Here is a 26608-nt window from a genome sequence, read left to right as displayed (position 1 = left end):
AGCTGTGCAGATGAATCTGCCAAAACTTAAGGTTTTGAGCTGTCACTCCGACGTTGCTGTTGGCATGCTCTATTCTTGATACCTGGCATATACCAAAACATTAATAAGATCCGTAAAGGCCAAATATTCAATCACTTTAAAATATTTGTATGGTGTAGTATTTTCTCTAAAATATAAAAATACTGATTTTAAATACTGAACATAATGAAATGCATTTTATTTAATAAGGCTGCAGCACACAGCATTAACAAAAAAGCAGGAAATTGAAGTTAGGATTGACGTCAATCCTATTTTTACCCACTAGGTTGTTCTTCCCTTTTTAATAAAGAGAAGAGTGAATTTATAAAAGAATGCCAACCCTAGCATTAGATTTCCTGACTTCTGATAGTTTATTATTGAAGAATGATAGAAAACATAGATAAGACACATAGAAGAGCGATACCTATACAGATACAGACAAAGAGGCAAAATTTAGAATGAACACAAACATCTTTTCAATTTCCAGCTTGCGTTCAATCCAGAAAAATGAAACTTACTGGACTCCAACTGTGCATGCGTACTGTCAGGTATTCTGGGAATATCTCTGCAATTATGAAAAACAAATCATGTTTATACTTTATCTATGTCCTATAGGGTTACTTAGCACAAAACAATATGGAACTTGAAGATAGAATATTACACTGCAAAATCACAGAAAATATACTGTTGTTTTTTCTATAAATATATAAATATTTCCATAGATGTACAGATGTAGTTGTATGTGTGATAGAGATAGTTGTATAACATAAAAACTAACAAGAGTATCTTGGAAAGTTATTTATTTATTTATTGTCTACCCTTCACAAGCAGATGCCATGGTAAATTACAATAATTTAAAATTCAAAACAGTCAAAATGAATTACAGTCACAAGAATAGTGTACAACTGATGAACATGTCAACAAAACATGTCAACATGTCAACAAAACGCACTGAAAGTGATCCAAGCAAACCATCCAAGTTGGATATTTTCTAACAATGGCATCCAAATCAGATCAGAAGTGAGAAGCATTTTTTGTTCCGGTAAACCAAACCACCCCTCACCTCTTCAGCTCTCTCTACAGCCATATGGAATGACACACACACACACACACACACACACACACACACACACAATGTGCACAAATTCTATTCATTTCAATAAGACGCAACTCTGCTTAGATTTTATTTATTGACTTAGTTCCATAAAGAATTACATCTAGAGTTATTTAGCTTTTGAATGTGACTCCCTAGCTCTGCAATTTGAAGGGTCTGGTTTACATGTAATAACAAGAAACTATGGTTTCATTAAGAGAACAAGCTTATAAAAGATTCTTGCCTACATCTTTCCAATCCCCTCTGGTGAACAAAGCAGGATATCAAACCATGGTTTCCAGTCTGCTTGGGGCTTTCAGAATGCTCCCTGTTGTTGCCACTGCCACCAGACCAGGGGAAGGGGAAGAAGGCGGGATGGTGGCCCAGGCAGATGGCACAAGCGAGCAGACTGGTGGAGCAGGCAGGCAGGCAGTTCAGGCCAACCTTCCTACACTCCCCCTATTGTAATTGTTGTTGTTGCTACCACTGTTGTGGGGATGGGAATGAAGAGGATAAAGACTTTTGTCCTTCCCTGTTGTTCCCTTTATTCCCCTCCTCCTACCAATGGTAGAAGGACAGGGGGTTGGGGGAGCTGTGAGGAGATGAGGAGCAAGGTATAAAAGAAAGGGAGGTGGTTGGCAATGGGCTGGTTTGGTGGCAGGAAGTGGCTGCTGGTAGGCAGTCTCAGCAAGCAACACAAGCTCTAATCTATAGCTTTAGGCTTACAAATGAATCAAACGAGGGACTATTTGCTTTTTAAACTTAAACCAAAAGGGGGAATTTGGGTTTGAATTCCAAGAGCTTATTCTTAGGAAAATCATTAAACTCATCTGTGAGTTTAAACTCATGTGGGAATAACTAGTGGGATGAGAAATTGATTTTATTTATTTTTTAATTTTGTCATGCCTGTGTATATTCTAAACAATTCATGAAGGGAACCTGTACTTACCCAATTGGCCTTGAAACTACAAGTTCCACTTGTGGCTCTGGTTTGGATTCTAGAATGATGTTGTACACTTCTTCAAATGTGGCTCCTTGTAAAAGCCTTCCATTCCATTCTAACACTTCATCACCTGCAATGGTAGCCATAAGAGTTTGTTTCAGAAGGAAAACTTGACTGTAGGTTGTGTTCTTGCTGAATTGCTCACGTTTGACTCTTTTTTAATCTAGAAAAGGTTTTTTAAAGTTATGTATCAGCCCTAACATTAACTAATAATACAGAAATATAATTCAACCCAAATATGAATTCCTTCTAAGAGAATATATTATTCTACAGGAAAATGTCTGTGAAGAAACACAGTTTTCCTATTGATGTAAATTAACAGAATAGCCTCAAAATAGAACAGCTGCTCCATTGGTTCCCTTCGTATTGTTCACCTTCTCTTATATTATACAGAATAATCCAACTGAATTTGAAGGCATCCATTTCTAGATTTTTCAAAAATGAACACACTGAGATAATAAGCCATCTGCATGTTAAACAGAGATGTAACAATCCTGTACCTGTGGGTGAGACCATCAAGTTGGGAGCATAGTTTAAGCAAGCTCCACTTTAGGCTGAGAACTAGAAACAGCATGTATGCTATCTTCAAACAAAGGAAAAACTCTAATTGGGTCCCCCTAACAAAAGAGCGGTAATCCTTGGCATATGACTTACATAGTCTATATATGAGGTACTTTCAATCTGTTTTAGTATTTTGACTTTTGTAATAAAAAAGGGTTGTTAAAGTAGAGTTGTAATGTTTTCTTGATTTTCTTGCTTTATCTTTTGTAAACCACTATGAGGGTTTTTTTAAAACAATCAAGCAGTATGTAAATTTTATGAAATTAAATAAATAAATAATATTACATCCCTGGGGGAAAGAAAGCAACAGAATAGAAATTGGTATAAATTAACATAATAAAAAATGTAAGTAAGCTATGCCACAGAAGCAGAATAACTCAAAGAATGGATAATCTCAGCTCTTCCAAAGGAATATAAGGTTTGATTTTTTTAAAAAAATGTTTAAAATACAACCACAACTTTTAACCCTCAAGTAAAATATAAGAATTAGAATAGATGAAGAGATTAACAGTGTTCTCAACAGCATAGAAGTAAATCACTGCATTTAAATCACAGAATGCACCAAAAAACAATCATTATTGACACTGTCCAGTTACATAATTCAGCTGAATGTTCCTCTCATACCTGGCCTAAGGTGTCCCACTGTATCAGCTAAACTTCCTTTTTTTACTTTGGTGATAAATGCACATAGCCGACCTGATTCAGTCATTTTTCCTCCTACAACCTGTTTGGAAGAAAGAGTGAGGGTGGGGGACACAGCAATTATTCATTCACTCAATTTCTAGCCCATCCTTCCTCTCAAATGAGCCCTGCAAAGCAAAACACTTTTATAAAAAATTTAACGCATTTTAAAAATCTGAAAAAACATTAAAACAATCAAATATATTCACTGCTAAGAATTTCAAGAAATAACTCCAAGTGCCCTAACTCACAACCCTCTAAGTTCTTCTAAAAACACACTATGGTCAATTGTATAGAATGTCACTAAAGGGAACCAACAGGTTACAGCCCACCTTCTTTCTCCTAATAAAGGTAATCAAAAGGCTGTTTTGGTGCTAAAACTGAGTCTGAAACCAGACCTGTTTCCACCAGGCACCTGCCCGCAGCTGCCTGGCTCCTACACTCTTGATAACCCAGGAAAGGCTGCACCCTGACTCTTGAAAGACAGTGGGCATAACTGCCTTAAAGAGTAGGAGGGAACTCTTCAGGCCCGACGGAGTGCACCTCACAACTATGGGTAACGAGCAATGGTTGGCATGGCCTTTTGGAATGGCTGTCAGACTATGAGGGGCCTTTTCAGGTGTAAGTAGTCTTGGTGGCAAGACTGCGATTTTGTGGTCTCAGGTGGCGGTTTCAGGCCTTGGGCGGAATCCTTTAGTCTATCTTCTCTAAATGGGGAGGGGGTGAAGCGGTAGCCCATCCCCCCCCCGCGGCGGCGATCCCAGGGTTCCCTGTTAAAGGGGTTGTTTTGAGGGGAGTCATTGGCCATACACCAATAGGCTGTCAGTGGTTTCCCCTGCGTTGCAGCAAAATGGGGAGCAGGCTTTCTGCTTAAACATATGTTTTCCAAAGTCAGCCCAATCCCCACACATTTTGGATAACCTTGTTGTTCCCCAGATCCCCGGCTGGGGACTGGGAGGGATAAACGCCCAATGCCTAAGCCTACATCTGAATCTTTAATAAAGTTGTGGCCAGTTTTAATCCCATAACCCGTTGTCATGAGTCATTATTCCACTAGGGAGTCACCTGGGGTCAGTGGCGTAGCGTGGGTTGTCAGCACCCGGGGCAAGGCAAGTAATTTGCGCCCCCTAACCCGTGGATTTGCACCCCCTAACCAGTGGATTTGCACCCCCTAACCCCCAGATGTTGCGCCCGGTGCGGCCGGCCCCCCTGCACCTCCCACGCTACGCCACTGCCTGGGGTTGGGGGGGGGTTCCTCCGCCTGTTCACACAAAGAGTGAGGTGTTATATCTATCCCCTCCTACTTGATTCTGCCAGCCATGATGAGTAGGGATCAAGAGGGCACATAGCCTCGTTGCTGCAAGTGTCCTGTCCATGTTCTCAAGCAGCAACAACAACTCAATCTGACCCCACAAGCTATAAGAAGATATGGACCTCCAATAGATCTGCATAAATTCTGGCATCAAGTTTGATATAGATCCAAGTGATTTTGCCCTCAAATTGCTTTGCATATCGCACACAGCGAGCTATTGACTGAACTATTTTTAATAATACCAGATACCATAGTCATGCAATTTCATTGAATTTGATGTTGCCCAAGATTTTGGTAATGTATGAAAAGGTCTGTAAAATGTAGGTTTCTTGCATCAGAACTATACCTTTAACCACTAGGATTCAACTGATAAATATATTTAAAAGCTCAGTTACCAACCTTCAATCCAAGCATTGCTCCAGAATCTCTAGGCACACTTCCATCTTTTAGTCGCTTGTTTAACAAAATCCGACCAATTAAACGGTCTCCATCTTTGGATGGTTGCCAGGTTACAGGATGCTATCGTAATATAGTTAACAGAGAGGGAAATCAATAGAATTCAGTCTCTGAAAAAGTCTCAGTATCAACTTCATTCCCATTTGCCAGCTTTAAGCATTGTGAAATGGCTATGATTACACTACTGGCTTTATATTTATATGTAAAGAATTGGAACTGATATCAACCTATTAGGTCATCCAGTTACTCCTTAAACATTTTACATGATTTAATTCCAAATGTGTCTACACCAAAGCTCTACTCTAAAGCAATTTATCAATTAAGACAAAACATTATGGATTAATCATCATGTTATTACTTTTCTAGATGTCACATTTCTTTTGTATCTATTCAAAATATTATATTTAAGCTACAGTATGGATTATGGATTAAATCTTAATTAGAGGGATTGAATTAAAATTTAATTCAACTAAGATAGTCCAAAAGTGTTTCATTACATTTCTTTTATTTTATATTTTTGTTATACTGTATATAACAGCCTAAATCTAGGCATCCTTACCTGAAATAATTCTCATCATAATTTTAGCAAAACTTGCTTCCAACTGCAGATACCTAAGTTCACAGTCTAGTATCAATTTAAGTTTAAGAAATGCACAGTAATTTCATTATTAAATACTTCATTTACCACACACACTTTGCTTTATATTGTATGGTAACTTAAATATATATTTTAGCACCTTTGGTTTGTGTAATCATAGCAATTTTTCACAGCTGTGCATCAGTTTCATGCCCTCACACATGCAGAGATCAGCATGCACAAAAATTATCCCTCATTAAATTTAATAACACTAAAAAGCCTCAAATAAAAGGTGAAAACAACAACCAAAAACACAAAGCAGATGGCAAGGACAAATACTACCCCATGATGCACAAAAATGACATGGCAACAAAACAAATGAACAAACATGACATTGAAAGGGAAAAAAGAAAAACAACTTTTCTGTGTAAACTTATGTAATTTTGTCCCCACCCATTTTTTCCAACCTGGGAATTAAACTATTAATTTAATTTCAGCCCCAGGGGCATTTAGCAGTAATCAAACATGCCAATCCAGAGGAGATCTCATTTTTTAAAATCACTTTTCTGGTTTAAGGTGATGATCACCAAATACTATTATGTGACCATAAAAGTGATGTTTATTTTTAGTGCCTGAATAATGTTTTCTCCTTATGCTTCAAGATGTAGAAACAAGAGAGCAATCCAGTGTTTGTGGTTTTGTTTTTCTTTTCTGCACCTGAAGAAATGTTAGATTAGACCTGCCTTATTATTACTGATCTGGTTTAATGAGTGACAGAGAGCAAACAAAGACCAAATGAGCAGATTAAAATGCAGGCACCACAAAGCCAGTACCTTTTCACTATGGCTATGCTCCTCATTTAGAGTCGTGCTACTACAGGTGTCTACCCCAGAGTCTTTAATCTGAGGCTCAGACCATTCCAAGTCCTCTTCCAAAGAGTGGCCACCAAAATACACCATTTTCTTTTGTCTCTCAGATAAGGTGTTAGAGTCCGACAAAACTGCCTGCTCACTAGTTTTTCTTTTTCCCCTTTGACTGTCCCCTACAGGCGTGGGATAAAAAGGATACAAAAAAGAAAACATGCAGAGATGTAAATAAAACAAAGGAAACATGAAATGGTAAAGGAAACTGAATGGTAAGGCTCCACATGTCTCACCAAAGACATTGGGGATGCCTCACTGCTATGCCAAGACGTATGGTCCCAGTTGTAATCCATGTCTCCTGTGAGGATCAGACAGACAAGATAGTGCAGTAACGGAAAAGTGAAAGAAAGGACAGACAGATATAATAGACTTTGCATTTGTGTATCATCCTGCCTTTAGAGGTTTTGGCTCACTACTGTATTTTCTAGAAAAAAGCAGAAATTCCAAAAGAATGAAGCTTATAAAGTGTGGAAGACAGTGAGCGAGAGTGTGCTTGCACATTATCTAGATACATGGCATGTCAACGTGAAAGATTTGGTGTTTCTAACATCACTTTACATCCCAAATTTCACAAACGTGTATGAGAATATTAGAAACATTATGAACGGGGACGACGACTTAGGGCTGATATCATAGAACATTGTAAGTTTTCCATTTATTTCAAAAGGGCTTACACCTAGGTGTATGTGCTTAGGATCAGGATATTTGGCTGTGCTCTTAGATCATTAAATTGGAAATAAGCTCCACTGAAATTGCTGGGATGTAGACAGTAGAATGAAACAGGCTGCTGCCAATATAGGTTCATGACACAATTGGTTAGCACAATGCTTATTTATTTTATTTACCGGTATATTAGTGACAAACCAATACAGCAATGCAGCTGTGTTAGGGTGGAACATTGGATTTTCTGCCACATACACAGCCCCACTAGAAGGTGTGGGGCAGTTTCTTTACCTATTTTGTTGCACCAGCACCAGGCTGGCACAGAATATCAGATTCCTCTCCCGGATAAGGTCCAGGCCTACTCTGTCCTCAAAATGTTCTGCCACAATTTTAGCAGGTGAATCAGGGGCCTTTGCTGTGGCCAAGCCCCATCACCTACAGAGCCAGCAGAGGAATATCTCCACCAAACCCTAACCCCCAGAAGCAGTGTGGATAGATTAGTATTAGTCTGCCCTTCAGCGGAGATGTATATCAACTTTGTTAACACTGAACTAGAAAATAGCCTTAGAAGAAACTTTTTAAAAGTCATGTTCAAACTTTTCCCCCATAAGAGCAATAATATAATACTAAATATAAACAACTACAATGAGGGGTTTAGAAATCTGCTTGGTTGAGAATGTGCTGTACAAAATATGGCTTCTAACATCTGACAGATTCACAGAAACTTTAGTTTATCAACAGTTACATTAGAATAAACGGCAAGTTTACAGCTTTCATGGTTGCCAAAGCAAACCCGAAAATAAGTAGACAGCTTTTGCAAATTTATTTAAATTATAATCATAGTGCCATGGTGGTAGGGCAAGTGAGCTCATGCAAGGGACTCTCTTTACTTTGTACAAGTCTTATTCTACTGTACACCCCACCCCATGTCAGCAAAATTACCTGCTTCAGTTCAGAAGACATATATTTCAAATTTTGGTTAAAAACATCTTTCAGGTGATGCAACAAAAATTAGGCCATAAAATGTGCAATGAATCTTTCCAAAAGCCACATTTTAGTTTAGCAGTAGTGGAATTTAGGGACTTTTTAAAAGTACAGATATCTAAACCCCTTAACTATAACAATACATCTAAATAATGTAATGCTATGCTACATCCCACTATGCTGCCAAAATGTTTTCAAAATGTTGACATACCTGCCAAAAAATGATAGACTGTTAAGAAAGAGTACAAAATAATCCTAGAATTAAATTTTGTTAAACTGAACATCAGCATTCATATGCTAAATTATAAAAATTATAAAACTGTTTTTAATCTAGAACAATATTTTTAAAAAACTATGTAAATATTATTTTATTAAGACAGTGACATAATTCAATGCATTCTTTCATGTTTTGTTCCTCTTCTCCTTCACCTCTTTGTATGGATGCAACAAGCTCTAAGTAAGGGATGGGGATAAACATGTGGAGGGAGCTGGAACAAAGAGGGGGGAAATAGGAAGGAGCAGGAGACATTTTTAGACCTAGCACTTTGACAACAAAAACATCCAATGTTCTTGTATGTGTCAAAGGTCACTTCCCTCTGCAAAAGATCCAACATATTTTCTGCAGTGTTCAACAGGGCTATAACCCGGCATTCTAGGAGATTTAGCTGTTCAGGTACATTTGAGACCTGTAATAAAATGTAGTAAGCCGTGCTCCTGTTTGCAATTCCAGTCTGTGTAATACTCCTTTCCACCACCCACCATTCCCACCCACCCCATCACTTAGCCAACACTGCTGCTCCATTGCATTGGGCTCTTTTGGATCCCTACCCCTATATTTTCACTTCTATCAACTTCCTGGCTCTCTCAAACCTGCTGATACCTTTCTCTTCTCCATGGGTGGTGCCCTTTCAGCTGCATAAGGATTCACACTTGGGGAATAAGTTTGCTTTTAGTATGTAGGAAAGTACTAAACACTTCACCACCATGCCCTACACTTCTCAGAAATACAGAATGCTACTCTAAAGTGTGATTTCTGGGACATTGAACCTTCTGAATTTAATTCAGTTCTAAAAATCCTGTGATGGTAGTCAGAGGTAAGAAAGGAAAGATTTTCACTTCCCCGTAAGTTCTATCCTCACCCCTAAACAATTTTCTCCTCTAACTTTAATGCTACAGGGAAAGCTTGAAGACACTGATGACAACTCAATAGTCTTCAATTCTTAATTGTGCACAGGATTGTGGTTATGTGGACTGAAAGTTGTGCAGAATTCACACACAGAGGATTCAGAGCAAGGACCTTAAAATTGGCAGTTCAAATATGCAACAAAGAAAAATGAAGAATAATTTGGCTTCAAAGATACAAGGCAATAAGGGTGAAGTTCTAACTAAAAGGGGAAAGACAACTTGAAACCCAGCCAGACAGGCAGGGTATAAATATAAATAATAAAATTATTATTATTAAAGAAAACTGCTTTATTGTGAATAAAATCCTGTATTTGTATACATAGGACTAAACTAGGTGTGACACTAAATGCATCACTTGCAGTTACATTTTCTTTTTACACTAATAGAAAGCCTGAGAGCCCCCAATTTAATCAGGATCCTGTCACATGAGGAAAGGACCTTAATACTTTCCTCCATTTCCACGAGAACAGTAACTAAAAACCATGTTCTGCAGCCCTAACAAGAATCAGAGCCCCCACACCTTACACACACACACCCTTGCAGATGATGGATTTGGTGTCCTGTCCAGTTTAATTCAGGAACTTATTTTTAGCTAGTACAGAAGACAATCATCTGAAGATTACTGAACACAAATAATTGGTTGAATGGGGAATACCTGACTAGGCAGAAGTACACAGATCTCTGGATTGTAGTTGATTTACAAGCTGAACATGAGTCAGCAAAGTGATACAGCTGCAAAAACAGGCTAATGTGATTTTAGACTGCATTAAATAGACCCATATTTTCCAAGTCAAAGAAGTACTGTAATAGTTACACTTTATTCAAGCACTAGTGAAACTTCATCTGAAATATTGTATTCATTTTCAGTTGTTGCACCTTAGCAAGGACATAGACAAATTGGAATGAGTTGAGAGGAAGGCAATGAAGATGGTCAGTAGAAAGAAAGAAAGAAATGTTCGTTTGTGGATACGGCTCATGGTTAGTGAGAAAAGAGCTTAACCACAAATATGGGTTCAGACAACATGTTAAACCAAACCTTAGCTTAACTCAGGGTGGTGGACAAATAAAAAAGACCAGGGACAAACAAAGCAGCAGTGAGTTCCTCTTCAGGAACTTGCACATTCATGTGGTCCCAAGTAAGCCACAATTTGGTTTACCATGTGAAGTTCATTGATTAAATAAAACTGAAAAAAGAAAACCTAATACTTTCTATAAAACTAGTTGTAAATCCCAAATATTTACAAATTTCTTAAAGGTATATATATATATATATATATATATATGCAGGTTTTGGTGTCTTCGGGTGTCTTCCCGTGTAAGAGTCGGGGTGTCTGTGCGACGTTTCGACGAGGTCTCACTCGTCATCTTCGGGCTGGTGCTTTCGGCTTCTTGTTACTGGAACAGAGCAGAATCTGGTGTTTGAGTTCCTATAAATACTGTTGAGGGGTGTGGTGTATAGCCTCCAACGTTCTGGGCAGAGAGGAAGTTCCTAGATTAGTGTGCCTCTTCTTCTTTTGTTCCTTAATTACTTGAGGGATATCTTGAGTGATTTCATGAGTGATATTCTGAATACCACTGGGTGGGTCATTAAGTGTAGATTAGTTGCTAAGGCTTTTGTGTCTTGACCTCTTGAGCTTGTGAAGAGTTTTTCTGAGAAGATGGCTGTGCTGCATTTAGTTGTGCTCTGGCTTGGCTTCGTGTATAAGGGCGAGCTGTGGTTTTGTGCCTTGTGCCAGCCAGATCTGTGTAGGGATTGCAGGGGGGTGCAGCATCCGGAGGTGCCGCTATAGTTTGGCTACTGGATGGAGTCTGTAATATGTCTGTGGAGAGGGTCTGGGTTTGGGTCTGGTGTGGTTGATTGGTGACGGCGTTCTGTGTGCCTCTGGTTCTGGTGTCGGTTTTTGTGGGGAGGGCTAATTTCCAGATGTCTGGCAGGCGGGACGTGTCGTCACGCTTGTTCATGTTGTGAGGGTGTTTCTCTATCTCGATGGCTTCCATGATTATTCTCTTGTGGTGATGTTCCATGTTAAAGAGCAATTTGGAATCTGCAAAATTAATTTCGTGTCCTGTTTCTTTCATGTGTTGGAAAAGAGAGGAAGTTTTTTCTTCTTTTTTGACGGCATTCTTGTGTTCTGCGATACGTGCATTTATTCGTCTGTTTGTTTGTCCAATGTACGTGGCTGGGCAGACTTTGCAGGGTATTTCATAGACCCCTTGGTTTTCCAGCTGGATTTTGTCTTTTGGGTTTCTGAGGATATTGGCTATTTTTTGGTTGGTGCAGAAGGCTGTTTTGATATTGTGTTTATGGAGGATTTTGCTGATTTTGTCTGTAGTGCCCTTGATATAAGGAAGGAGGGCCATGCCATTGTTTTCTTCTGTGTCTTGGTTTTTGGGGGGTGTTTCTTTTTGGATTAGCTTCGTAACCCTGTTTTTCTGGTATCCATTGGCGATTAACACATTTGAGAGATTCTGTAACTCAGTTGTCAAGTGGTCTTTGTCAGCCAGGCGTTTGGTTCTGGAGATGAGAGTCTTGGCTACGGAGTTTATGGCATGGCCCTCCTTCCTTATATCAAGGGCACTACAGACAAAATCAGCAAAATCCTCCATAAACACAATATCAAAACAGCCTTCTGCACCAACCAAAAAATAGCCAATATCCTCAGAAACCCAAAAGACAAAATCCAGCTGGAAAACCAAGGGGTCTATGAAATACCCTGCAAAGTCTGCCCAGCCACGTACATTGGACAAACAAACAGACGAATAAATGCACGTATCGCAGAACACAAGAATGCCGTCAAAAAAGAAGAAAAAACTTCCTCTCTTTTCCAACACATGAAAGAAACAGGACACGAAATTAATTTTGCAGATTCCAAATTGCTCTTTAACATGGAACATCACCACAAGAGAATAATCATGGAAGCCATCGAGATAGAGAAACACCCTCACAACATGAACAAGCGTGACGACACGTCCCGCCTGCCAGACATCTGGAAATTAGCCCTCCCCACAAAAACCGACACCAGAACCAGAGGCACACAGAACGCCGTCACCAATCAACCACACCAGACCCAAACCCAGACCCTCTCCACAGACATATTACAGACTCCATCCAGTAGCCAAACTATAGCGGCACCTCCGGATGCTGCACCCCCCTGCAATCCCTACACAGATCTGGCTGGCACAAGGCACAAAACCACAGCTCGCCCCTATACACGAAGCCAAGCCAGAGCACAACTAAATGCAGCACAGCCATCTTCTCAGAAAAACTCTTCACAAGCTCAAGAGGTCAAGACACAAAAGCCTTAGCAACTAATCTACACTTAATGACCCACCCAGTGGTATTCAGAATATCACTCATGAAATCACTCAAGATATCCCTCAAGTAATTAAGGAACAAAAGAAGAAGAGGCACACTAATCTAGGAACTTCCTCTCTGCCCAGAACGTTGGAGGCTATACACCACACCCCTCAACAGTATTTATAGGAACTCAAACACCAGATTCTGCTCTGTTCCAGTAACAAGAAGCCGAAAGCACCAGCCCGAAGATGACGAGTGAGACCTCGTCGAAACGTCGCACAGACACCCCGACTCTTACACGGGAAGACACCCGAAGACACCAAAACCTGCATTCCTGTACCCGTGAAAATCTACGAAAGCATATATATATATATATATATATATATATATATATATATATATATATATATATATATCTCCTGCAGGGAAGCCTGAATAATAGGTACCAAACAATAATACTAGTGTCACTGACACATATGAGTTAATGGTCTGGTTCGCACACAACTCTAAACCATGGCTTATTAAATCATGCTTTGTTAATCCGAATCCTGTCTAGTAACTTAATTATGGTTTGTTTACTGTCAACAAACCACAATCTGAAGCCATAGTTATGAACAGTTCAGCTGGGTAAAAACAAAGGATTTCATCAGACATCTAAAACACAGAATAGTAGGCACTAATCTAATCTAACCGCCGTAGAGACAGAGTTCCATAATGCTAGCGCAACCACAAAGAAGGCCTTGCTGCTGGTAACCACACACTGAATTGTGTGCAAACCAGTCTAATATGGCTGGATCGTGTTTATTTCATAACATAGACTTTCTAATTTACTAACCTTTTTCCATGAGTCTGACTAGAATGGATAGCATAAGAATTACAGCAGTTATACAAAATATTAGTCCACTCACATAAAGGTAACTGAATTATTTACTGCAGTTGAAAATTAATTCATGTAGCTAACTTTATCATTATCAAAGACATTGCGGTTTCTCTGCTTCTGAAACATTTACTAAAGAAAAGGAATTCCATCTTTATTCTGTTGTCAGCATATGCTTTCAATCTGCCCATCATTTAAAGGACTTACAAATTAGCAAGACAGCAAAATTCCCTGTTCAGGTAGGAGAAGCTGAAGTCAAGCAACCAGCATGGATAGCAGTGGGGAAGGTCCCATTTATCCTTCCCTTATCCACATCCAAACTCCCAAAATGGGAGTGATAAATTATCACTGATAATCCCTCACCTGGAAAAAATGCTAATACCAGCCAGCCATGCTTCTTCACAAATGTTTTGGTCAGGAGTGGAGGCCCAGAAGCAAACACTATTTCTACTGGTCAAAGATGTTCATAAGAAGATAGCAGGCAGCAGAAAAGCAGAAAGACTGCCTGGACTGCCCCAGAGCAATGACTTGTTCTGTTCAGACTGAGAAAACAGTCAAGAATAAACTTTACTGGGCCAGACTGATACCATGTGTAACCTGATTCCTGCAGGGATGAAAGCTCCAGCGCTATTCCCATCTCCTGCATTGATGTACTACAATTGTACTACAACTGTGGTCAGGCCAGCAACTGGATGGATAGTTGGTGGAGGAGGTAGGTGGAAAGATAGTAAGATACTATTTGAATGGGGATCCAAGAAGTTTGGGATGATTATCTATTACACATGTTCACAGGAGCTTAAAAGGATTGTTTTCTAAATCTACAATCTGTAATGCCTATCTATTGTCAAAACATTACCTCAAACCATGTTAAACCATAATATGTCCTTAAGACTTTTGTTATACTACATTAAATCTTAAAAATAACCAGAAAAGAAAACCAAAAGTTATACACCGAGATACGTTTTATAAAAAGAGATAGTGCTTAGATGGAAGTGTTTGCAAGTACAGGAGCATCATCTCTAGAATCAATTCTCATCTGTAACTTAATAGGCTGCCTGTTCATTGTAACTGAAGATCATCAAGATGTTTATTGATTTAAATCATGTTTCCCACTCTCGTCCTTTTCCCAATCACACTTAGTGATTTTTGCAACCAAAACCAGAGGATAATTGATCTCAGAACTTGGCTTGTAGTATGAGGTAACCAGCCAACAAATCAAACAACTTCAAAGTTGATCGATGAAACAAACAATTACATACTTTCTAAAAATCAGTATAAACATTTAATATATATTTTTAAAGCAGATTCAGCTTTAAGCAAAATATTAAATATAAATAGTTCAACAATTTCAGATTGGAAATTACAGCAGCCATTTGCTGCAAGGACTTTAATGGGAAGAATATACAATTTATATGGCCAAACATACATGCAGTTCTGTGTGATTTTCCTCCGTGGCCCCCCTCCCCCCCCCCAATGAAAAGCTGCCTCACTCAGTTGTCAGTCTGAGCAAAGAAAAGCCGCATGGGTAATGGTTTATTTCTTAACCCTTTCCTGTTGTTCTTTAATACATGGTAGAATAGATATTGGTATTCAGAATCTTTTCCCCATGGGAGAAAAAGTGGCTTGGGACAATTATTTTGACCTGAAAAAAATGATGAGAGGGGAGAGTTGAGAAGCAGCTTATTGCTTAGCGTTTGTTCTGGGCAAACTGGAAGCTTAATTTAGGCACCTTTTGGTTACAAAGCACAAGGAGGAAATGGTATGGAATTCTAGATCTACTCTGACTTTTAGTGGCAACTACTGTGAAGCACGGGCATTTATATTCTGATTTTCCTGTTTTTGATTTCCAAACTAATACAGTAAGTGACATGTAATTCTAAAATTTTGCCTTGCAGACCAGGAGACAACACAGCTGCGATGGTATGTATATATGTCTACACAAGAGTAGTAGTTCATCGCACAAAGATGTCATTTTTAGCATATTCCTCCAGTAAAATAGGGACATTCTGTTCTAATACAGTGTCATCACCCCACCCCCTATGTACGTGCACTGCTGATGGAATATGGGAAAAGTGAAGGGCTGCCTGAGCTGCCTCAATGGCTATTACCAAGACGAGTATGTAGTAATACAATACAGGCAATGTCTTGGCTATATGCAGGAGCCTTAGAATATATATGGTAAAACCATGAGGCTTCCATCAGTTTGCCTTGGGCGTCAGAGGATGCACCCACAGCGGATGTTTACAAGGCACCACACCAGCAATATAGTCTCTACGGTCAGTGGCTATGACTTCCAAAGGACCCCGTGCGCCTGTGTGATCCAGGTACCTGCTGCCACCATCCATCACGGTAGCCGGATGCATTTAGTGCTACCAGCTGGCAGAGCTGAGGAGCACAGCAGCAGGAATCTGGCACCTTGCCCCCTCCCCACCCCTCAGGTCCCGCTGTGCCACTGTGTGGGGCCAGGCTGCCTCCTCCTTCTCCCCACTCCCTTTCCCCACTTGCCGAATTTGGGACTCTGCATGACACAGTGAGAAACTGTGATGGCTTGAGGGGTTTTGTGACTGTCTCAGCATTTTCAGGGCAGTTGGAGACTACGTAATCACAATCCCGGCTACAAATGGCACACTAAGACAACGCTTCTCTTTGAGAGCTCACTGTGATATGCAAACTAGACTAATGTGTCACAAACTGGGTTGTGCTGAACAAGTCCAAAGAGGGGAAGTATTAATTGTGATGGAAGGTGCTGGAGGGTATTCAGTACTACAGTGTTCATTACAATTGTCTGTTGCTTAACATACCCACCAACTTAAGTCTAGAAAGCCACTAAAATAACCTTCAAATTTTCGAAAACCTTCAGATTTTTCAAAAAAGTGTCTGATTTCATAATTAATGTTCTACCAGTGGCAGCAATTATATTAATGTGTTCTAAGCTAGCAGGAGCCATAGGAAGCATTATACGACTAACAGCACGTTGTTAAACAAAATGCTCATTATCCATCAGTTTAATTTCCTCCATGTAGCAACTCTTATGCTCTATTTTCTTCTCCTGTGGTTTCAAAATTAGTCACATTAAATATTGACAAGAATTCTATCATAAAAAATTAAAGTCCATCAACTGAAATAATAATATTAAGCATCTAGCTAGGAATTCATTTATTTATAAATTACTTTAAATATTTGTATCTAATCTATCAATACACAGGACTGGAAACCTTGTATTAATGAGCCTGTACGAGTAGGAAAAAAACCTATTAAATTATTCCCAATGTTTCCCAAGGTTAATCAAGAAAAATGGTTATGGACCTATGCACAGTGCAGCCATGTGGTGTGTGAGCAAGCAATAAATAAATAAATAAATAAGTACACACACAACTTTAGGTTGTATAAAATTAGGCCATGCATTGGGCATGCATCCATGTGATCAACCAGCCTGTCTGCTGGTTGATGAGTTGTCTCTCATTAGCTGGAGTTCACCACTGCTGAGGTTCCCAATGGTGTGAACCACTTATGGAGTACCCTCCCCTGACTGCTGGTAGTGGGCAACATAGATAATCAGTCCCTGAGTTAGGCTTACAACCAAAAAACACCATCCTCCAAAATCTCTGCCCCCTCTTCTAAGGATCCATCCTGATGCTTATTCTGCTGAAGGAAAGTTGTGACAAAAGGAAATGCCAAGATTACAGTAATTAGCGTTATAAGGTGGGTGAGAAGCTTGAAGACTGTGGTGGAGGTGTCAGCAAGCTGGCCCCTTATATGCCCCTGGGGTAGAACTGACTTCCAAAGTCGTCTTCTATCAGGTCTACTCCAGAAGCCACATCCCCTGGGAGCCTAGCTGATTGACTCCAGATCCATGGCTTGGCTTAGCATTATGCCCATAACTCAGCTCCTGATTTGTCTTGATCCTGACAAACCACAAGCTGTAAGCTTGCCATGATTTGGTTTGGTTTAGTGTTGTGCGTGAACAGGACCATTAATTTCAACAGTTAATGTTCCTACTCCTACAGTAGGAAACTTAGGAACTGGCTTTCATATCAGTCTAACCAAATATGAGGGGGGAAGATGGATCCAGAGAAATCTGTACCACTGACAGTACATGTTTATAAACCTAGATGCCTAAATATTTAATGTAGTGCGCCGTCACTGGGGAAAATAATAAAATGATGGTGGCCTATTATCATGAAGTAGTCGGAAAATGTATGAACTCCGAGATTATGTCTGGGGTCAGAAATATACAAGTTAAGAGTAGAACATGGACACTCAAGGTAGCTATAAATTATAAATTCTCTGGAAAACAGGAGCTACCATTCTAGCATTTAACATTTTTCTGTATTACATGTGAATCAATGCAAGGCATGGTTAACACGTAAAAATTGAGGCTATGGTTCTGAAATGGGTTTGCAAAGCATGATTATGAGGGAACCTAGTTTGTATTAGCCATTGTTAGCATGAGTGCACATAGAAAGGCAAGTGGAAATCACCATGGATGTGGAAAAGAGGGAGTACTTATACCTAAGGCTCCCTACCAGGTTTGCAGATAGATTGCAGTTCATTACATTCTGGCCCACAGTCTACATACGAAAACAATTTCATACTCTCCCACTATCCACAATGCTTGGGTGTTCACAGTATAGGTTTTTAGCAATACAGGTACAAAGTTTGAAAGAGAAAACATTTTAGGCAGTAAAACAAAGGTGCAGTATTATTCCACGAGCATCTGAGGGGAAGGAACTAATTCAGATACAGGGCATCTACCTCTACAGCTTGATCTGCATTTAATTAGATAATAAACTGCACTGAGTTGAGGGTATATTGGAATAGCTTCATTGCTTTCCTTGGGCTGAATATTATTTCCACTATATAGTGTTTAATATTGAACAGATTTCATTCAGTTCTCTCACTTTGGAGAGTAACCTCTTATTCCGTAAGAATATGTGAAACGTTCAAAAATCAAGACAATGGCAGAACACCATTGTTTTGCAGAAACAAACAATCCACAGAGATCATGAGAGAGAAGAATTAAGCCCAGTTTAGTAACATCTGCTTTGGTTTTATCCAGATAATTAAACACACTCATAAAACCTGTTGATTGAGAATACTCCATAGTGGTCAGCACTTTAAAACCAAATTAAACAGTACTGCAACCTCTTAAGTTTGTTCAGGCCATGTTAGTGATGGTTTTTTCATCTGAGTTTCCAAATAACAATAACAGTTTTACAAAGAATGGAGAGTTTGTCTTTAGACGTGGTGCTTCTCTTTTCAAGAAAATTATTGCCTAAAGCAAAATTATTTCATTTCCATTTTTGCCTCCACATTAACTTTATCAATATGAAACTGCAATATAAAACCATATGAAATAAAATGTAAAGATTCAGCTTGTCACTTCAGAAAATTAAGCTTGTTAAAATCAAGCCCACAATCTGCTTGTAACTTTCCCTGAACAAGCCTAATTGAAAATAGGAACTACAATACTGCCGACGCTGCTCTTGAGCAACTTCTATTTCTTTCATCATGATTTACATAAGATGTACTCCCATAGTAAATTAGACCATATATTGTCTTACTATATTAACCCCCACACACACATATTTTCTATTTCAAATGTCAGCTAGTATCCCACTTAAATGAGTGGGACTAAGCTGAAAGTGAAGTATCATTCATATGTTCATTTAAATAACAATTAATCCACCATATAATTGAAAAATGTATGTGCATAAAATAATCTCCTATTATTTTCTGCCAGTTGTCCTGCCCCTTCAATAAGAAAATGGTTAAATTCTAAATATAAAAAATTATCATCAATCTATTACTTCAAAACATCCCCATAAAGTTAGGCAATCTTTAACTCAAAGTGACATAGAATAAAGATATTCCAACCTGGATGGCATTTAAACACAAATCTGCATTATTTCTTCCTTCTTCCTTTTAAAGATTATATTCTCAGACATCCTTGCCACCAGTTTCCATAAATAACTGTGTAATAACAGTTAATATTCTTCCTTGCTCTGTATTTTGCAGTAACACACTGTGCTAGATCCTGCTCTGATTTCACATTCTTCATATAAAACAGAGTTTTTTCCCCAAGGTTAATCAGGGGGTGGAACTAAGGATTAGATGCTTCATTCACTGATCCATGCCATCCATTTTGCTTCATTAATTCTAGAAGCTAGTGCTTCTAATTCCACCTCCAGTGATGTTGCTGAAAGTTGAAATTTATGCTAAGTTGAAATTTGCTCAAACATACAACTTATGGAAAGTTCATCTTCCTTTTTAGGTCAAAATTTAAATACTGCTTTTTCTCAGTCTGTGTTACCTTTAATAAAGTGCTACTTGAAAATGGCAGTAAACTGCCTTGCTTCAGTGACATTTTAAATTCCTATGCCTAAGCCAAGCTTACAGCCACTCCACAAGTTCAAGTGCTCTGATTCAGCAAGCTCCTATTCTCTCATCCTCAAACCTCTATTTTCAGGAGAGAACTACTAATACTGACCTCCTTTACTAGAGGGTTGTTGTAAGGATAACTTTGTGAACTATTTTGAACACTTTAACACACTGTGCAACTGCTAAGTACAATTGCTAGTTGTGTTGATTCGCCCCATGTCAAAGAGCAAATTGGGAAAGTTGTAAAGCCAGGACTCATGGCAAGTCCAAAGGTGAGAATGCCCCGAGATTGTGGCAACAAGTCCCACCCCCCACCATGTAACTTTCTGTCTCTCTTATATCTAACACACCTCTCGTTTAGCACTAATGATGACATGGGCATGACGCTTGCAGGAAACAGGCTGACCATGTGCCCTCCTGATCCTCCCCCAGTGATTAAGACCTCATTACAAAAGTGGGAGAGGTCCACGGCACTGAAGGAAGCAGTAGTGCACCTCCCTTCTGAAAAGACTCTCTCATTAGGTGGAAACTACCACCTAGTTGCTACTATTCATTTTGGGGGCAGGCTGATTGACTGTGTACTGGCCTATCAACTGTAGACATACTTGGATGAGATAGATTGTGAGTCCCTTCTTCATGTGCCCCCTTCACGAGACATCCAGAGGATGGCAACATGTGAATGGGCCTTTTCTACAGTGGAATGCTCATCCCAGGGAGGTTTGTCTGACACTTTCATTACATATCTTTAGGCACCAGGCAACTCAGCAAAGGGGTGGGGTATAAGTGAAGAAGAAGAAGAAGAAGAAGAAGAAGAAGAAGAAGAAGAAGAAGAAGAAGAGGTGGCGGCTTCTGGCTTGCTTGCATGCCTGCTTGATTATCATTATTGGGAGAGAGATGGTAGGACTGGTTTGCTGTTGATTCTCCTTGATCCCTCAGCAGCATTTGAGACCATTGACCACTGAATCATCCTGGAATGATCTGTGGGTTTCCACTCCTATCCTCCAGGGTTGCTTCCAGATAATAGCACTGAGGGATCACTGCTTGGATCCCCAGGACTTTTTATCTTCCATGTTGGTCAACATCTATATTGGGGTTGGGGGGAAAGCTCCAGCCCATTGGCCCAACATAGTCTGATAGGCCTTCTCATTTGGGGAAACCATGTCCACTTACCCTGTGCCTGGTACCATACATAGCCTCAGGTGTGGGTAAAGGTAGGACTTCAATGGAACAGTTGGGAGCTTAAAATGACCTCTGGTTACTCCTTTGCTGAAGCAAGGTGTGCTAAAGGAAGTGAAAGCAGTTTCTATACAATGAAAATCACATCTCCCTCCAGGCGCTGCTCCTTTATACATAGATGAAAAGCAGATGTTTAAAGGAGCAGCACAAAGCACTTGCAAAGGCCTCTGGCCCTTTTGGTCCCTTACAGCCATAACATTATATGATTCAAACAGCCCCACACTGCTCCTTTAAACGCCTGTGTCAGAGCTGCCACCCAGTCCCAGCTCACATAGGACCAAGTCCGCCAGCGTTCACTTTATAAGAGTCTTTATTAAGTTACAGGTTTCATTTCCGAACTGCAGCGTGCAGCTCTACACCTTCTGCCCTAGGTCGGCGAAGACCCGTCTGAGTCCCCGCCTCTTGCACACCAGCTTAATACCCTAGCCTTGCTCCACCTCCTTCGCCTCTCCCTACGTCTCTGGGTCCTTCTGCCCCCCTGGGCCTCCTCCCTTCTACTCTCCTCTGACGCTGACCCCCCTGATCCTTCTGCCTCCTTGCGGCGGGCTTTAGGACCTGGCTCACTCTCCGGGCTGCTTACTGCTCCAGCTTCCGCTGCATTTGAACTTGGCGCGCGTGCCCAACTCTCTACTTTCCTCTTAACCGTTGCCTCGCTCTCTGAGGAGGGCGTGACCACCCCTGACTCGTGCCCTCCCTCCTGCTGACAGCCTCCGGAACCCGATGCCTGGCTACCTTCCTCCCTGCTGCTCTCAGTCTTGAGCGTGGGTCCCGACTTCCAGCTGCTGCCGCCCTCAGTTATGAGCGTGGGTCCCGACTTCCAGCTGCTACTCTCTGAATCTCCTCTGTTCCCTTCCTCCTGGGGTGTCCCCCCGGATCCCCCCCTTGCTCTGCTCACTGGGGCTCCCTTTTGGGAGTCCTCTGACTCACTGCTTAGGCTTGGAGATCTCGGGTCGTCATCATCACTCATTTTCCCTTCGGATTCCTCCCCCTCGCTCTCTGCTTCCTCCCTTCTCTACGTCTCTGCTCCTGAACCCCTGACAGCCTGGATATAAGAAGTCCTGATGTCAAGTAACTGACAGGTAAGTGGGGCTGTCCACTGGTCAAATTTGGTGTGCTGAGGTGGAGACATAAGGAATTTAGAGGCATTTTTTTATTTGTCTAGCCCTTTGGAAAGGGATTCAGGCACTGTAGATTTTAAAAGTGTCATTTTAATTATTGTTTGAAGATATAGCCTTATCAGATTTATGCTGTTATTCAGTCTGGACACAGTAAGGAAGGGAGGATATAAATTAAATAAACAGATAAATAATATGACTGCTGTTGTTAATGACCGCTGCTTATCTTATACATATACATTTGAGCTTCATGTTGAAAAGTAATACTGTAACCCTGTTCTCCATTTCAAAATCAGGAGAGACTGAACATGCAGAGTTGGAGCAGGACTTATGCCCACAGGCCACACCTCTGATCTCCACACATTCAACCCCAGGCAAGTATGGGCTGTTCATATGATGGAGAAATGTGATCATACCACAAATACAGGGTTTTTGCTTGTATCCAATATAGTGCTAAGTAACCATCCCATCAGTGCAACGACTTCCACTTGCTCAATGGGACTGTCTCTCATTCTCCCCCCCCCCCCGCCTCCACAATCTGTTTTGGGGGTTTCCCCAACCCTCGAGCAGACATGGAGAGGGTTTAAGGCATGTGTGCTGGTGGCAAACTCCACTGCAGAAGTGGAAATCCTTGCACTGATGGGATAGTTACTTACACACAATGGCTTTTATCTGAAGTAGTGCTAAGAGGCCATTTCGTTGAATATACAGCTGTGGAACAGGCAGCAGGCAGAATCCTGCTCCTGTTCCCCCTCCACATATGAAGAGTTTGGATTTGATATTCTGCTTTATCACTACCCGAAGGAGTCTCAAAGCGGCTAACATTCTCCTTTCCCTTCCTCCCCCACAACAAACACTCTGTGAGGTAAGTGGGGCTGAGAGACTTCAAAGAAGTGTGACTAGCCCAAGGTCACCCAGCAGCTGCAAGTGGAGGAGCGGAGATGCAAACCCGCTTCCCCAGATTACGAGACTACCGCTCTTAACCACTACACCACACTGGCTTCTAAAGTAAAGAACAGAATTTATACCTCTTGTATTTTGTGTCCTTCCAGCTCCAATGTTTATGATTCCCCTGTACTGTATATCAGTGTATATACATCTGCCATCCACAGTAACTATGTATACACAGCTGTCAGATGAGAGAACACTCCATTAATCTGATGAAGTGGGCTTCAGTCCACAAAAGGTGATGACTGAGTAGATGAGTACATCTTTAAGGTGCCAGAAGACTCTATTGTTATCATTAGGGCTCAGAGGTAGAGCACCTGCTTTATACGTGAAAGGCACCTGGTTCAATCTCTGACATCTCTAGGTAGGGCTAGAAATGTCCCCTGTCTGAAACCCTGGAGAGCCACTGCCAGTCAGCTCAGCCAATATTGAGCTAGATGGATCAACGGTCTGACCAGGATAAGGCAGCTTCTAATGTCATTGTTTAAATTTTAATTTTTGTTCCAGAAGCAGTAAACATACAGCAAAGAAGATCGTGCACACAACATATACTATTCTTTTTAATCCAAATGAAAGCATATACTGTAAGCAAGAGGACAGGACACACCTAGATAGCTGGTGCTTCTTTAATGCCTGGAGCCTGAGAGTTGCCTCCAATCTGCAGAAAACGACAATCTGGCCTTTGTTGGAAAATATGGATGAATGGAGACTTAAGCTATAAGCAAGCACAATCTGTGAGACTGTATAATGTGTTTACTATTTATGTGGCACAGAAATTAAGTTGCCTTAATTGACATACTGCTTTTTGTTATGTGTGTGAATTTCTAAAGCTTGTAAAGTATGTCTTAAACTGAAGGTTTTTTGATCCTAGAATTATATCTAGCACTGTATTGCACTTAGCTGCCAAAATGGCAAATAGATTTTGTTTTAATGAGATGTTGTATGAAAGTTCTTCCTTTTTTTTGTTACTGACAGTTTTTTTATATAAAAAGGACCATAGAGCATTGTGATGAAAACTGCAGTATGACTGTAGTTCATATTATATAACTGATGTCCACATATTCTCCAATTTCCAAGTAAACAGATTATATAACTACAGCCCTCAAAGAGAATCATAATCTAAATGTTCACTAAGGCATCAAATGTAAATCTCAAAATATTTTAAATTAAATGTCTGTTAACAATATATTTATATTACAAATATGTGACAAAGCAGAGGGCAATGAAATCATAGCTAAATTTTCACCCTCATATATTCACTTACTCCATCTTTTATCACCGCAAATTTTTCTAAAATGAAATCCTGACATTAATGTACATTAGTTAGGTCAGGTTTCCAATTGAAATGAAATTAAGAACATTATATAAATGATAACAATCTATACCCTCAGGAGTAATCTATACAGGTTTAGACAAACATGAGATCAGTGTTGTAATCCATTTGTTGTTGAGAATGAATGAATATGAAACAGCTGTTTTTGCAGCAGGGAACAAAAAAAAAGCCCTGATTCATACATTAACTAGGGATGAATGGACCTGTCAATTTCCAGTCCATGTGAATTTCACATGTGTTCATTTATAATGCATTCTGCCTCCCCCTTCTTATTTATCCTGGCTCTGGAACCCTTAGCAATCCGAATCCGATCAGCCACAGACATCAAGTGGAGTGGAGTGGAAATAAAAGGCATAACCTATAAATTAGGGCTCTTTGCAGATAACCTAATGGTCACAACACCAGACCCCATAAGCACAGCAACCTCCTTAATCAGAGAACTCAACACATTTGCAACGGTGTCGGGCCTACAGGTAAATTTTACAAAGTCAGAAGCTATGTGCTTCAACACCCCTCCTCACACCCAAAAAGAACTCACTAAGGTCACCAAAATAAAACTTTGCCACACCAAATTCAGATACCTAGGGGTACACATAACCAAAAACCTCAATAAATTGTACCTCCATAACTACAAGCCTCTGTGACAACAAATTAACCAAGACCTAAAGATATGGAACAACATGAATTTCACTGTGTCAGACGAAATAGCCATGATCAAAATGATCACCCGCCCAAAACTAACCTACCTATTTCAAACCCTCCCAATCTGGATTCCCCCAACCCAACTCTGCAGATGGTAGAGAAAACTACACTCTTTTATCTTCTCACATAAAAAACCAAGAATAACCCCCAAATACCTGCACCTCCCCACCTCAGAAGGAGGATAGGGAATCCCCAAAATAGAAGCATATTACATTGCCAACCAAATACACCATATAATCCCATATATACTAGAAGATGAGACAAAACAATGGGTACATCTAGAGAGGGCCACAATTGAAAAATACCTGCACCACAGCGTACCCACTCCTCCCAAACAAACTAAAGAAAATTCCCACAACACTTAACAGGTACACACAGACCATGCTCAAAGCATGAAAAACAGAAATAGGCAAACTATCTCCAACCCCATCCCCACTAATTCCCCTGGAGTACCACCCATTATTCCACCATGCAGCACAAAACCTCCAGATACAAACCTGGCAAACCAAAGGCTTATATCGCCTAATAGACTTTTATAAAAATAACAAACCTTTGTCAACACAAGAAATACAAGACAAACTAGAAGACACCCAAATGCCCTGGTTAACACAACACCAATTACATGCCCTCTTAAACAACCCAACAGTAAAATCAGCAGCAACTAGGCCCCTGACAACCTTCAAAAACCTCCTCCTAACAACAAAGGGAAACGGTAAAGGGATGGTATCTGAAATATACAAAACACTACAAAATCCCACAAACCCACTAGACGCAATCAAAAAACAATAGGAGGGTGACATAAGCTATGAAATTAACCCCACTCAATGGACCAGAATGTGGTCTAAACTCCCCTTTAAATCCATATCAACAAAAAGAAAAGAACTCACTCTGAAACTCACCTACAGCTGGTACCTAACACCAAGAAAACTAGCGCTAATATGCCCAGGAACCTCACCAAAATGCTGGAGAGGGTGCACCTCCACAGGTACATACCTCCACATGTGGTGGAAGTGCCCCAAAATCCAACTATTTTGGACAACAGCCATACGAGAAATATGTAAAATAACTAAGCAAGTATTAGAAACCACCCCAGAATTGGCCCTACTAAACATCTTCCAAGACAACAATGCCCATTTACACCGCAAAGAACTCATAACCCACCTGCTTTCAGCAGCCAGAAACACCATAACCAGACACTGGAGAGACCTGTCAGGAATAAGCATGGACCAATGGTACCAAATAGTATGGGAAACAACCCTAAT

At 40.2% G+C, this 26608-nt stretch overlaps 1 protein-coding gene across 24 annotated transcripts in view; it reads right to left on the bottom strand.

The window, feature by feature from the left end:
- The window catches only part of RIMS2 (regulating synaptic membrane exocytosis 2), a 372071-nt gene that overhangs the window by 182386 nt on the left and 163077 nt on the right, over positions 1–26608 (bottom strand). For 16 of the 24 annotated variants that reach the window (XM_082235420.1, XM_082235422.1, XM_082235426.1 and 13 more), the window contains 5 exons: positions 6858–6922; positions 5068–5187; positions 3300–3399; positions 2061–2184; positions 537–583 (listed from right to left, as the gene is read on the bottom strand). In XM_082235420.1, the coding sequence (XP_082091546.1) occupies positions 537–583; positions 2061–2184; positions 3300–3399; positions 5068–5187; positions 6858–6922 (456 nt within the window). Of the gene's footprint in view, positions 1–536; positions 584–2060; positions 2185–3299; positions 3400–5067; positions 5188–6534; positions 6744–6857; positions 6923–26608 lie in introns of all 24 variants that reach the window. The other 8 variants (XM_082235402.1, XM_082235412.1, XM_082235413.1 and 5 more) reach the window with 1 other exon arrangement.

This window comes from Podarcis vaucheri (assembly GCF_965113315.1).
Source record: "Podarcis vaucheri genome assembly, chromosome: 8".
NCBI lineage: Eukaryota > Metazoa > Chordata > Lepidosauria > Squamata > Lacertidae > Podarcis > Podarcis vaucheri.
The sequence above is the reverse complement of the archived record's forward strand: the minus strand, read 5'-3'. Positions and strand labels throughout refer to the sequence as shown.